The sequence below is a fragment of the Crocodylus siamensis genome, chromosome 1, assembly GCF_052110815.1.
Source record: "Crocodylus siamensis isolate JL-2025a chromosome 1, ASM5211081v1, whole genome shotgun sequence".
NCBI lineage: Eukaryota > Metazoa > Chordata > Crocodylia > Crocodylidae > Crocodylus > Crocodylus siamensis.
This window is the reverse complement of record NC_143395.1, coordinates 363,557,372-363,570,947: the sequence shown is the minus strand read 5'-3', so window position 1 is coordinate 363,570,947 and position 13,576 is coordinate 363,557,372. Positions and strand designations below refer to the sequence as shown.

Genomic DNA, 13,576 nt, shown 5'->3' with positions numbered 1-13,576 from the left:
GGCATATAACAGATTCTACACAGAAGAACCCCTGTCCATCAGCTCGTAGGGTCTTCCATTGATTCAGGCATCTGACCATGTGGAATCAGAAGTTAAACTAATAGCAGCCTTATACCTCACTAGCTGAACTCACCTAATCTTCAAGGAAAAGGAAAACAGCAATTCTTCTTAAAGCTTCTTGAAGCTTGCCTTGATGCAGTTTGTAGAGTGGGGGCATCTAAACCAATTTAAGTTTGCTTGTAGTTTGTAGAAGTGCACTGTCCAGCTGCAGACCATTTAAAATGGCCAAGAACGTGAGTGCTGAGAGTGTGCTCTCATTAGTTTGAGGCAATCATACCTAAGAACAGTCTGTTCCAGCTTTTTTCTGTTTAGTACTACCTACAAATGTGTTAATTTAACATCAATAGATATGGGATCCTTCACAGAGTTAGTTTCCTAATCCACCTGCAAAGATGAAGGTTAGCCAACTAGGAAGGGGTATGGTATGTAGAGCTGCAGCGAACACCAGCATGGGACTGCTGAGGTTCTCCAGTTGTTTACTGTGGCTTTTATTTCAAAGGATGCAGCTCTGACTTTAATTCAACCATCCAATGAAAAATAAGCAAGGTGTGAACAACCTGGATATACATTCTCTGGATTCTACTGTAGGCTTCCAAGGCTGTCTGATTTTCCGTATTGTCAGGCTTTGCAATGGTTGTGCATATATACTGTATGTACAAGAGTATCTGCTTCACAGACCTTACAATCAAAATACATAAAGCAAGAGGAAGAAGCAGCAGAACATTTAAGAGACTTGCTGAAAAAGTTACCAGGCAGGTCCAAAGCAGAACACGGAACAGAACACACGTCCCCAGACTCCCAGTCCAATTCTCTATCCACTCATCTGTTTGTTACAGACCACAAATCCAGAGTCTTTCAAAAGACAAAAGTGAATGTATTTGACTGTACTGAGCCTTAAATGACTGTGTAATTCTGTAAAGATATATTTCTACCTGCATAAAAGCACAGCAGCCTGAAAATTGACTGAATTATTTTCCCTTGTCCTCAGTTCCCTCAAGCATCTTCCAGGACTGAGTAATAAATAGTATTTCTTATTTTTATATAGACTGTCACATCAATAAGAGGTATTTGTCCTTAGCTACTCAATTCAACAGACATGCCCTAGCCATCATTACAGATCATTTACTTACAGCAAAGAGTATATTACTGAGATAGCTTAGAGCACAATTTTTGAGTTCATCTGGTTTTATTATTGAGCGCTCCTAAGCACTGAGACACTGAGGACCAACAGAACTAGAAAAATAGTCTCTCAACAAAACCTTTTTTGGAAACTGCCTCTTGCCAGTCTCATGCATAAAAGTATGACTTCTCTTGTTTGTAAGTTCCTTTTAACATAAATGATATATGACCTTACACATACATTAAAGCAATACCATAATTTAGTTGCAACCTATTTGCCACCACGTCTGAAAGCTCAAAAAGTACTGAAGACCTATATGGACATACTATGAATAGTTATCCCTAACTGGATTGCAAAATAGTAAGTCATTATAGAAAACTATTTGATCATTTTAATATCCAACCCCCCTCCCCACCCCAAACTTTTTCAAGGAAGCTGCATTACAAGCTGTTTCTCAACCATGGGTTGTCATGGGTGACTTCAATTACCCGGATATCTCGTAGGAGGATCACTCAGCAAAATCCAAGCAGTTGCAAAGCTTCCTGTCCTGCGTGGATGACCTCTACCTGACTCAAGAAGTCTATGGGCCAACAAGAGGTAAAGTGCTAATCGACCTGGTACTGGCTACTGGGGATGACCTAATTGGCGACCTAGTGATTGATAGGAAGCTGGGTGAGAGCGACCATGACCTGATCACCTTCACCATCCGTGTTGCTGACTGACTTACCAGCTTTACGGCAGAAGTCTCTGACTTCAGGAAAGCCAACTCTGACAAGCTCAAGAGGCTTGTCCGTGAGGCCCTAAGAGACCACGACCCTAGGGAGAGGGGAGTTCAAGAAGAGTGGTTTCTCCTCAAGGGACTGATCCTCAATGCACAAGCAAAGTCTATTCCATCTTGGAGGAAAGGCAGCAAAAGGGCACAACAGCCCCCCCTGGTTCTCCAGGGATCTAGCAGACCTCCTGAGGCTAAAAAGAAAGGCCTACAAAGGATGGAGGATGGGATTCACCTCCAAGGAGGATTATTCTACACTAGTCCGGTCCTGCAGGGAGCAAACCAGGAAAGCCAAGGCTGCAATTGAACTCCAATTAGCTTTGAGCATCAAGGTCAATAAAAGTCCTTTTACAGTATGTGGGGAGCCGGAGGAAAAGCAAGGGCAACATTGGACCTCTGCTGAACCAGATGGGGCAACTGACAACTGACGCCCAGGAAAAAGCCAACCTATTAAATGGGTACTTTGCATTGGTCTTTCATCAGTCCCATCAGACGCCCATGCCCACTACATGGGAGATCCCCTGTCCTCCATTAATGCTGACCTCCCTTGTAAAGGAACACCTTGAGATGCTGGTTACCTTCAAGTCAGCCAGCCTTGACAATCTACATCCCAGGGTATTCAAGAAGCTGGCGAGCATCATAGCCCAGCTTCTTGCATGGATCTTTGAAAACTCCTGGCGCTCTGGTGTACTGCCCAAAGACCAGAAGAAGGCCAATGTGGTGCCCATCTTCAAGAAAGGGAGGAAAGTGGATGTGGCTAACTATAGGCCCATCAGCCTGACTTCTATTCCAGGGAAGATCTTTGAAAAGTTTATTAAAGAGGCCATCCTTAATGGACTGGCCGATGCCAACATCCTGAAGGATAGACAGCATGGATTTGTTGTGGGTAGGTCTTGCTTGACCAGTCTCATTTCCTTCTACGACCAGGTGACCTATCACCTAGACAAGGGAGAAGAGATTGATGTCATTTATCTTGACTTCAAAAAAGCCTTTGATCTGGTATCCCATGACCACCTCTTGGAGAAACTGGCCAATTGTGGCCTTGGGTCCACCACAATCCACTGGCTGGGAAATTGGCTCCGTGGTTGGACCCAGAGGGTAATAATTGATGGCAGTCACTCATCATGGTGTCCTGTGACCAGTGGGGTCCCCCAAGGCTCTGTCCTTGGACCATATTGTTTAACATCTTCATTAATGATGTGGACATTGGAGTCAGGAGCGGACTGGCCAAGTTTGCTGATGACACCAAACTTTGGGGCAAAGCATCCACGCCAGAAGACAGGCGGGTGATCCAGGCTGACCTGGACAGGCTCAGCAAATGGGCGGACGAGAACCTGATGGTGTTTAACACCGAAAAATGCAAGGTTCTCCACCTTGGGAAGAAAAACCTGCAGCATCCTTATAGACTCGGCTGTGCTACGCTGGCTAGCACTACGGGAGAAAGAGACTTGGGGGTCATCATTGACCACAAGATGAACATGAGCCTGCAATGCGATGCTGTGGCTAGTAAAGCGACCAAAACTGACACAGTAGAAGACAAGGGTTGGGAAGGCTACAATTCAGAAAGTTTGGCGTCATTGCTGGAGACTCTTAAGAGGTGACAGACCATCTCAGAACTAAACAGGAAAGATGTTAACAGGTATAACTTTTTGCTGACTGCAGGTGAGAATAACAGAATCAATCGTAACTCTGAATGCCTTTTAGAAATAGAGCCCTAAGGCAGCCAGTTTGTGGTGTTAATGCTGGAATTCTTTGCACTATGAATGTTCATCAATAAACAGTATTTCTTCCACAGGAAAAATTAGGACTATACAAGTCACTATAAGCAGGAATTCAGAAGCCACAGTGACATACCAGAACCTGGACAGTTTGGTCTTGATAACTTGATTCCTCACTTCTTCGAATTATTCCTCTTTTAAAAGGGACTTCAACCCTTCTAGTGCTGCAGATAGCACTGGTATTCACCTGTGCTAATCAGCCTACCTGCACTGCCTCACAAATGCAGCCACTGTTTGCAGCTTGGGAGTTTGCAGGGCAGTACATCAGTGAGCCACCACCTGGCATAGTATGCTTGCAGTATATATTCCTATTTGTACTAATTTATTGTTAAATTTTGAGCCAGTATTTCTGAGCTACCTGATTACAGGCAATAATGTGTAGGGCTATAAAACCAGGAAGGAAATTAGTTTTTAGTCACATTCAGAAGAATGATCTGATAAATATTTAAACAAAACACCTTCCAATTTTTTAGCCAAAATTGGCTCAAATTCTGTTACTTCCTTGCACTGTGGTACCTGTCTATAGGAGACTCAGAAACAACAATTTTAATCTGAAATAATCCATAATTTGTCATCCAATAAGACCTAACAATATAGTCAACATTTGCTCAGTGCAGCACAGTGAAATATATGCAAAAAAGAAGCATCTCCCCAAGTCCTCCCTCCCCCCACAAAAAAAATTACAACTGTGATAGCTGATGACAAAGATAAGACAAAATGACTGGAAGCACAAATAGCATTGTTGCATAGCAACTGGTGATGTACATATGGTGATGTTTATGGAACAGAATGTAGTTCATATTTAATGCAAAAATGGTACCAAAAATTAGCCTTGGACAGCAAGAGAAACAACTGCGTTCTGGATTCCCTATGTCATAGAAACCACACTGTCCAGGTAAGCAGCTTGAGTAAATTCATCTTCAGAGAAGTACCCCAGCCATTAAACATTTTAACCAACAATGGAAGAATGCATACACATTGAAGATAACAGATACCACTATCCTTACCAAAAACAAGCAAACAAAAAAATCTTCTTGATATCAATCAGCCAAGTTCAACTTTTCAGTACTGGGTATGTACTATCAACCTGTACTAAATAGTACTGATTTCAAATCACAGAAATGTACAGGCAGTAAATGAGGTTATTATTTTTTACCTGGTATTTTGGGATGCATGCCTCATACTGTTCAGCAAAACTATTTCTGATATACAGTGAGTGTAAAAATTAAACCAATGGAAATGGGGAAAGCTCCAGAGAGTCTACAATGAAAACATGTGCACCTGCAAGTCATCCAGGTCCAGATTTTTATAGGTACTCAGGACTAAAAGATACATATAAGCACCTAATGGGATTTTCAGAAGTACCTGAGCAACCAGCTCCCATTGTATACATTTTTAACATAAACATACACATCCTCAATAGACAGGATTATGTATGGGCATAATGTCTGAATCAAAACTCAAAGTAGGCTTTCCTACTTTACCTTTCAATTTCAACAGAAAGTGGTAACCATCTTTGCCATGACACAGACAAGAAAGAGAGATCACCTCAATAGTCCAGGGGTTGTTCTGTGAAGAAATATTAATTACTCCTCAAATATAAATCACTTGCCTCTACTCTGAATGATCTATGGAGGAGGAAAAGAGTGCAGAAGTGGCAGAGGTCCCTTAAAATGATGATAGCAAGCTCTTTTTCACAATGGCAAGAATTTCACTGATTCTAGACACAACTATGCCTATCCCTCCCTTCTGCCACAAGAAGACATTGCAAATGAGGCCCTTAATAACAGGCAAAAAATAAGGAAAAAAGAAACTGTAGAACTCCAAACATGCTTAAAAGGAGGAAGAAACCAGATGAAATCAACTGTTTTTACACACAAGTGCTTTTTTTGTCTTAAAGTTTAGTGCTCAAAAAGGCACTGCTGAAAGCACTCCATTAACACATATTTCATTCACATTGTTCAACTAACATTTCCAAGGCAGACCAAAAAGGGCATAATCTTGTTGCCAATTCTGTCTTGAGCTCATCTGCTCGTGCTGGCACCTGTACTGACTCTTGTTAACTGGGGTGCAGCTTGAAAGATCCACCTTCCAGCAGAAACAGGACTGAGCTCACCAATACATTTCAGAGGAGAGATAACCATACTTTCAAAATCTAAAACTGGAACACTTTTGTGGTGACTATTTTTGTCATTAGAAAATAGTCACGCATGAGACAAAAAGTACATTTAACATGTAAGGTGGTACTGCTAGTGCCAGCTTCTAACGCAATAGCAACACATACATATTTAAACATTTCATGAAAAATTGAATGCATATTGTTAGCATTACAATTTTTTTTTTTTACTAGAGTTGATGTTCATCTAACTCCTCATTTCAAATACTGTTTACCACACTAAACCTTTATTCCACTGGACTTTTTGTTCCTTATAAATATTATAGATTCCACTCAGTAGAGCAATAAGACTTGAATAATTATTTTATAGGCATTATAAAACTCCTATTTTAACTGATAAAATAAAATTTAGGATGCTTCAAATGTATCAAAAGGTTTCAGGACCCTGGAACAACATATGAAAAACCAGGAATCTTTTAGTAAACCAGAACATGTGGTCGTTTTACAGCCATCAGATGGTAGTGATTTTCACTCCAAACTGCCAGATACTCCACCAGCCAAGTTAGGTAACAGCCCACACTTCAGCTTAATTTACTATTCATTTTTTTAAAAGTAGGCTTTTAAAAAAAATAAAAATAAAAAGGCCACCCACTCATTACAACCCAAGGAACCTTCTGGATAGTCTATTTCAATTGTCCCAATGCTGTAAGAAATATTCAAGCCTGAGCTATCTCAATTCCTAACGTTGGAACTCTAACGAAGAGATGAAGGAGAGTGGGTAGCATGTAGATCTAGTGCTTCAGAGCAGTGGTTCCCAACCTTTTTCCTATCGGGACCCACTTGCAAAGATCGATGGCCTGTCCTAACCCACACCCCACTGACCTGCCGGTGCCTGACTCATGGTCTCCTGGCCTTCCGGGCCATGCTGGTGCCCCTCACTCCCAACCTGCAGCCAAGCCAGAGGGGACCCACAGCTGTCCCCTCACAGTGGCTCCAGCTAACGCAGCAGCAGCATAGCAAGTCCAGTCTCATCACGGGCTGGAGGAAGAACAGCCGGTAGCACCCCCGCATCCTGGACTGGGGCTCTCGCACCATACCAGGTAGCCTGGTCACAGCCCCTTGCACCCCCTGAGCAGAGTCTCCCAGCTGCCCTGCCCCTGTGAGCATGGGCACCAGCCCCGGTGCCACCAGCCCAGCCATGCAGCTCCCCCCTCCCTCTCCCCCACTGGAGGGACAGGAACCCCCCTGCCCCAACCTTGTCACACAGCCACCTTCTTCCCCCCACACACAGGTACACTTCAGGACAAGCCCCAAGTCCACCTGCATGCAGCTGCTGGGGCTGCTCCCACCCCCTTGCCTGGTTGCATGCCAGTCACATGTGTGTATGCATGCACACAGATGCACACACGCCTGCCACCTCCAGTCACATCCAAGCAGCCCCTTGCAGGCTGGAAGGCTGCCAGACTGCAAGGGGAAACCCATGCTTTCCCACGTTTTTCTGTGACTTGTTCACAACCCTTTGAAATATTCTTGCGATGCACTTTTAGGTCGCAACCCAGGGTTTGAGAAGCCCTGCTCTGAAGAAGCCTTTTTTTCCAGGTGGTGTCTGTACACCCCCAGCCTTAGAATATGGGCTATGCAGTTCTACATAAACTGCCCTTCCAAAGAAAGCAGTAATTGTGCATGGTAGTACTGTAAAGAAGTGTGAATCCAACTCTGGAAGCACCCTGCCTATTTCTGCACTAGGCACATTGTATGACAGGGCAGCCTACTAAGGCCCCACAAAGTATGGATTCTACTACCATGTAATAAATAGTCTTACCAAACATCAGTAAAACAGACAAGCTAGCTATATTTTACAGTTTCAGCACCCAGTCATATTAATGACAATATGCATTCAAGCCAATGGATTTCAAAAGCAGTAAAGTTACATGCAATATTAGAATAAGTTGGATTAACATTTACAAGCCAAACAGTCAAACCCTCTACCCAGCTTTGATTTTTCTTTACTCAATAACTTGGTATAAGCAGACTGGCCTTGCTGCAGATATTTGCCAATCTAAGACCAACAGCAGGACCATATAATTGTGTGTTGCTCTCTAGCACATTCTAAAAACACACAAAAAAAAAAAGTGACACAGTTTTAAAAAGAGTGAAACACTTACGAAAAACAAAACCAAACAAGTCAATAAAGGTGAACTGCATCATTTCTTCTTGAATGAAAGCTCAAACAATTCATCCATCTGTTACTTATTTTCTTGATCTAACCTGTATAAACTCTTTAGAGCTCAGCATGCATCTTTTCCTTAAGTCTACAAAGGACTAATACACTTTCCAGATGCTGAGAAAATACCATCCTTTGTTCAGAAGAACATCCACTTTAAACAAAAAAGTAAGAGGAAAGGGAAACCTCACTGAAGCAAAATGGATGTGGCTGACCTACTGACACCATATTAATTTGCTTTTCAGCTCCTTGCTCCGTAGGCTCCTCTCCTACCTCTGCAATTCAACCTGCTTCTCTTCCTCCAAATATTTTTACACCAAGAAAATGAATAATTATTTGTTCAAGCTTTCCAAACTATTAAACATTCAAGCACAAGCCAAATACCTAAACTTTTTAAGAGCTTAAAAAGCATGGGGATGAAATGTGAGCTGTTTCATAATTTAACTAGAGTGACTGCTGCTGCCCTTTGTTTATTAATTACATTTTAGCAAATTCATGTCCTAAAATAGAAATAGAAGCCTTTCCCCTGTCCCCACAGTCAGGCTATACATTCTTTCCCTTGTTTATTAAGCTTTTTCTTTCGAGAAAAATGTGGAAAATATACTACGTTTTAATTCAAACCCTGCTCAGCAGACAAATTATAATTTAACACATGTAGTTGAGCTTTCATAAAAAGATACTAATATGGTAAGCAACAAGACTTGCTTGTAATTTACTTCAACTGTTGAAAGTGTGAATTTTATTGCAATCTCAAGAGAAGACCACTCTACCAACCTTTCTGTATACAATTTAAATCAGTTTTCAGTCTAACAGACACATAATTCACCCAGCAATTGAATCAGGTTTTATCTAATTACCTTACCTGCTACATTCACTTTCCATGCTTGTCACTGAAAGGCTATTAAAGGAACCCACCCCATCTGCTGCCAACTATGTCCTTTATACTAATGTTGAGTATGTCAAAATTACAATCTTCACAGTTCAGCAGAACTCCCTTTTCTTTCAGAAGGGACTTAAGAGATTCTGATGTAGCAGAATTATGTACTTATGACAAACAACACTCCATATGAGGTGCAGTTATTGAGCTGTCTCTCTCTCCCCAGGTTTAGTTTAAAGGTTCTGATAAATTGCATCCTGACCTACTTCCTATTCAACCTTATTAACTTCAGTGGGATATAAATCAGGGCAGAAATTTCACTCAAAAGGCCTTCTTATATTTTTATCTTCTAAAAGTTAGGAACCATATTTTTCCAACCCTCTTGTTGTCTAGCCCAGGGGTCAGTAACCTATAGCATGTGGGCCAGATCTAGCCAGGAGGCCAGATCCAGCCCGTACCCACAGGGCACCAGCAGCATGCGCAAACCAGGGCACCTTCTCCACTCTGCACTGTGTCATTTGACAGAAGGAGCACTGGTTTCAGGTTGCAGCAAGGGAAGTTTAGGTTAGCTATCAGGAAGAATTCTCTTACTAGGAGGGTAGTAAAACACTGGAACAGGTTAAGGTTACCCAGAGAGGTGGTAGAAGCTCCATCCTTGGAGATTTTCAAAACCCAGCTAGAGAAAGCTTTGGCTGGGATGATCTAGTTGGGGATGGTCCGGCTTTGAGCAGGGAGTTGAACTAGATGACCTCCTGAGGTCCCTTCTAGCCCTAACTTTCTATCATTCCTCTGCTACATGTTAAGAATCCCCTCCACGGCAGCCAAAAGGCAACTGCCTTAGTCCTCCCTATTCTGTACTGAGACCTGCTCTCTTGTCACATTACTACAGCCTCTGCTTCTCCTCACTGCCTAAGTTTGCCACTTGCCAGCACCACTGGCCACAGAAAGAAATGGCACTTGGTGGCAAGGGTAAACAGAGGCTGCATTGGGGTGTGGGGATGAGGGAGGACAAAGCCGTCTTCAGCATGGAGCAAGGACAGCAGAGAAGTTCAGTGGCCCATGGCAGAAGCCAAGTCGTTCACAACAACTGCTGTTCATAACATTACTGACCCCTGGATCTAGTTTATTGAAATTATCTAGGATTTGCCCAGACAGAAAACACAGTAAGAATTACCAGGAATAATCTTACAATCAAAAAGTGGATACTTAAACATCCTATTTCATTCTTTTAGGACAGATATAACAATCCTAAAATGTAAATCATACTCCATAGCCCAGTGGTTCACTGCAATAAAGATATGTGTCATTTAGACACGCCTGTTATTTATTTAAAAACAATACAGTTTGAACCAGCAACTATGAGGCTTATGAACAATTCCATATGCTCCATAGAGTGTCAATGACATTTGCAATTTAAATGTCATTATTAACTGCTTCATTGTGATCATTAAGATCAGCTAATAGGCTTATTCACTGTTAGATGCAGTGACAAGTATTGAGCAAAGTGCACTGGAGCAGCTGGTTCCTGACCTGGGTCAATGAGGTAGAAAATGAAAAATTCAAACCCTTCAGTACACCTATATTTCCAGTTACCTCTCCTCCTGCTCAGAATAGAGAGACAAAGTATCAAGGCTTTATTTGCCTGGTGAGGAATCTGAAACATTCCTGAATGATTCGAGCCTCAGTTATCTTCTACAAGCTTCTCAAAATGTTAAGTCTTCCTTTCCCCAAAGCCTTAATTTCTATGATGCAGGATGTTTTAATACAAATATCTGCTATACATGAAAGCACAGGAACTTAATAAAATTAATTTAATATCAGAATAATTGAACACTGAGGTCACTGAACAGAGGAGCAGTATCAAATAAATCTGTCTCATATAATTTAAATGTACTATGCTACATAACATATGAAATCCTGAAAATGCTTCAAGCTCACCATGTATTGCTACCAAGTCTCATAGTAGTTTGGGGTCAGAAGGGACCTGAACAGATCATCTAAACTGACCCCCTGCCACTGGTAAGAGTACAATTGATGTTATATCAGTGAAGGAACTGGAATCCTGTGGGGGGAAGGGAAAGTGTTTGTGCTGTACTAAGCACATACTATGATTGCATTTTTTGATAGAAAGTTTGACCAATGACAGTTCAGCTTCATTGGTTAATTAGGACTTTCAGAATAGACTGGGGAGAAAACATACACATTCATAAATAATTTTAATCATGCTGAAGCCCAGTTCCTGACAAATCTATCTTTTCCACCAAAAGAAGGGTTGAAATAGCAGTAGCTCTCTGTTGGGTGACCCTGTAATAAACCAGTCCCTGGCACTGGATTGTTTCACAAGAACAGCATATTGCACTATACTCCATTTTTCCTTTCTGATCTGCTCAGCAGGCTCTGTATCAAGATATACCAGACTACCCTTTTTGGAGACCGTTCAGTTTTTTGTCCAATTACAAGAAGACATCAGACAGCCAGAACAAAGGGACAAATGTAATGTGCATACATAATAATGTCATAAAACAAAGCTGGGAGGCCTGATTTTAGGCTTATCAGCCTTAACAAAGCCTTTTTAAACTGATGCTACTGAAATTATCTATACAAATTGTAACTGTTTTACATTATTTTCTTTTTATTTTTATATTATTTTTTTTTCTCTTTTCTGTATAACTGCCGCGCGGCACTCTCACATTTATGTAACCTTGAGGCCTCCACCGTTAACCAAAGCAAGCGCCTGGTACCACTTTCTGCTGCCTTGCAGTTAGTCTAAACAAGTGCCTGGTACTATTCTCTGCTGGCAGTAGGCCACACACCTGCACTCTGTAAATTTTACTTCTTATCTAAAAAGTGTCAGTTTTGCAGAAATGAAACTTATGTAGAGAAACTGCCTAGTAACTATTATGTAAAAGAAATTATCCTATCCCTGTATGCTTAGCTTATATCATAGTTAGTGTCATAGAGGCAGTCCAACCGACATCTATAAAAGAGGCAAAGAAGCAGGAAGCAGCAGAGACGACAACTGGAAAACTCTGTAGGCCCGATCACCCTGCAGACCGGTTCTCAGCCTCCCCGCCTGGGCGTATCCCAGCAAAGACAAAGGCCTCGAAAACCCAACAACTGACAACGACTCACCGTGTTACAGTTTTGTACTCTACATCCCATTCATGAGCTGTTGACCAGTTCTGGGACTTAAGGAGTCGGCAGCCGCACCTAGCATTGGACTGGTTCCAGTGCTGGAATGCAAGGGCTGGCTCTGGAACCCCCTGAACCAACAGACCCCCTTTGTATCCAGCATACTGTAACTGAAGAAACATCGGAGACTCCACTTCTCGACTGCCTCTCATTGTAGCTCAGACAGCATATCTACGCTCACTATACTTGTATTTACTGCAGCTTCGTTCCAACCGGCCTCCCCTCTTACTCGTAAGAGGGTGAGGCCAGGTGAGTGAATAAAACCTTTTTCCTTTACCTTATACTCTGTAATAACTTCTACTACTAACATCCCATCTCAATGAGCCATTGACCAGTTCTGGGACTTAAGGAGTCGGCAGCTGCACCTAGCATTGGACTAGTTCCAGTGTTGGAACGCAAGGACTGGCTCTGGAACCTCATGAACCAACGGACTTCCTATAGACTTATTACAAAGAAAACTAACAACTTACTCTAAGTTGTCTACTTGTGCCAACTCGGCAAACCTCAAGGGCGGCTATAAAGCTACCTCCAATCCCGCCCCGCAAGCTGCGCGCTCGCACAGCTTCGCAAAGCCCGCGGCTCCCCTAAGCGGTGCCGGAACCGCTAGCCCGGCATTCCGCCACACAAATATGCATGCCAACAGTATGACTTACCTGCTGAGCTTTCTGTAAACACTGTTAATGTTTGTCCTCCCACACTTTGTAAAAGAAATGGATGTTCTCTGGGTGCACTGACTGAAGCAGGTTTTCCTCCAATATCATTGATACTTGCAAGATCTTCATTCAAAGTAAATGACACCTAACAGTCACAATTACCATAAGATTATTACACAGACCATAAAACTACACAATATTTAAAGTGCTTTGGAAGCAGGAAGAGAAAGAAAAATTAAACAGATTAATACAAACTTGTTTTCAAATATAAAATATGGGATTAACATTTTAATATAATGTTTTATTTCAACATTTTAATGTAAATTGTATAATTTACTGATCATTTTTTATATAAATTTACTAACCATTCTCTTTTGATAGCACAGCATAACTGAACTTCTTTGCTGTCAGATAGAGATTACAGTAAAACCTCATAAATCCGGCATCCTCAGGACTGAGCGCCTGCTGGAAATTTGAAAATTCTAGTTTTTTGAAACTGAAGCAGCGGCTAGTCCTGAAGCAGCAGCATATGCATAGCAGGGGTGGTGGATGGCAGCAGCAGCCACTGTATGCAAACTTCCCCGTCTGTGTCTGGGGGAACGGAGGGGAATCTTAAAAAGTGCTGGATTTTTGAGAATTCTGGATTTTTGATATTCATATTTATGAGGTTATACTGTATTACATTTAAGATCAACTTAGCTATTTTAAGTGTCTCACAGTTATAAATTAACCTCTAAGAAAGTGACAATAAAATAGGTTACAGGTTACTAACAGAATGATCAAA

The 13,576-nt window shown here is 41.8% G+C and overlaps 1 protein-coding gene across 1 annotated transcript in view; it reads right to left on the bottom strand.

Moving 5' to 3' along the window:
* GTF2F2 (general transcription factor IIF subunit 2) overlaps positions 1–13,576 on the bottom strand; it is a 157,926-nt gene that overhangs the window by 127,902 nt on the left and 16,448 nt on the right. The window contains exon 4 of the mRNA XM_090025513.1: positions 12,793–12,937. Coding sequence (XP_089881639.1) covers positions 12,793–12,937 — 145 coding nt within the window. The remainder of the gene's footprint in view (positions 1–12,792; positions 12,938–13,576) is intronic.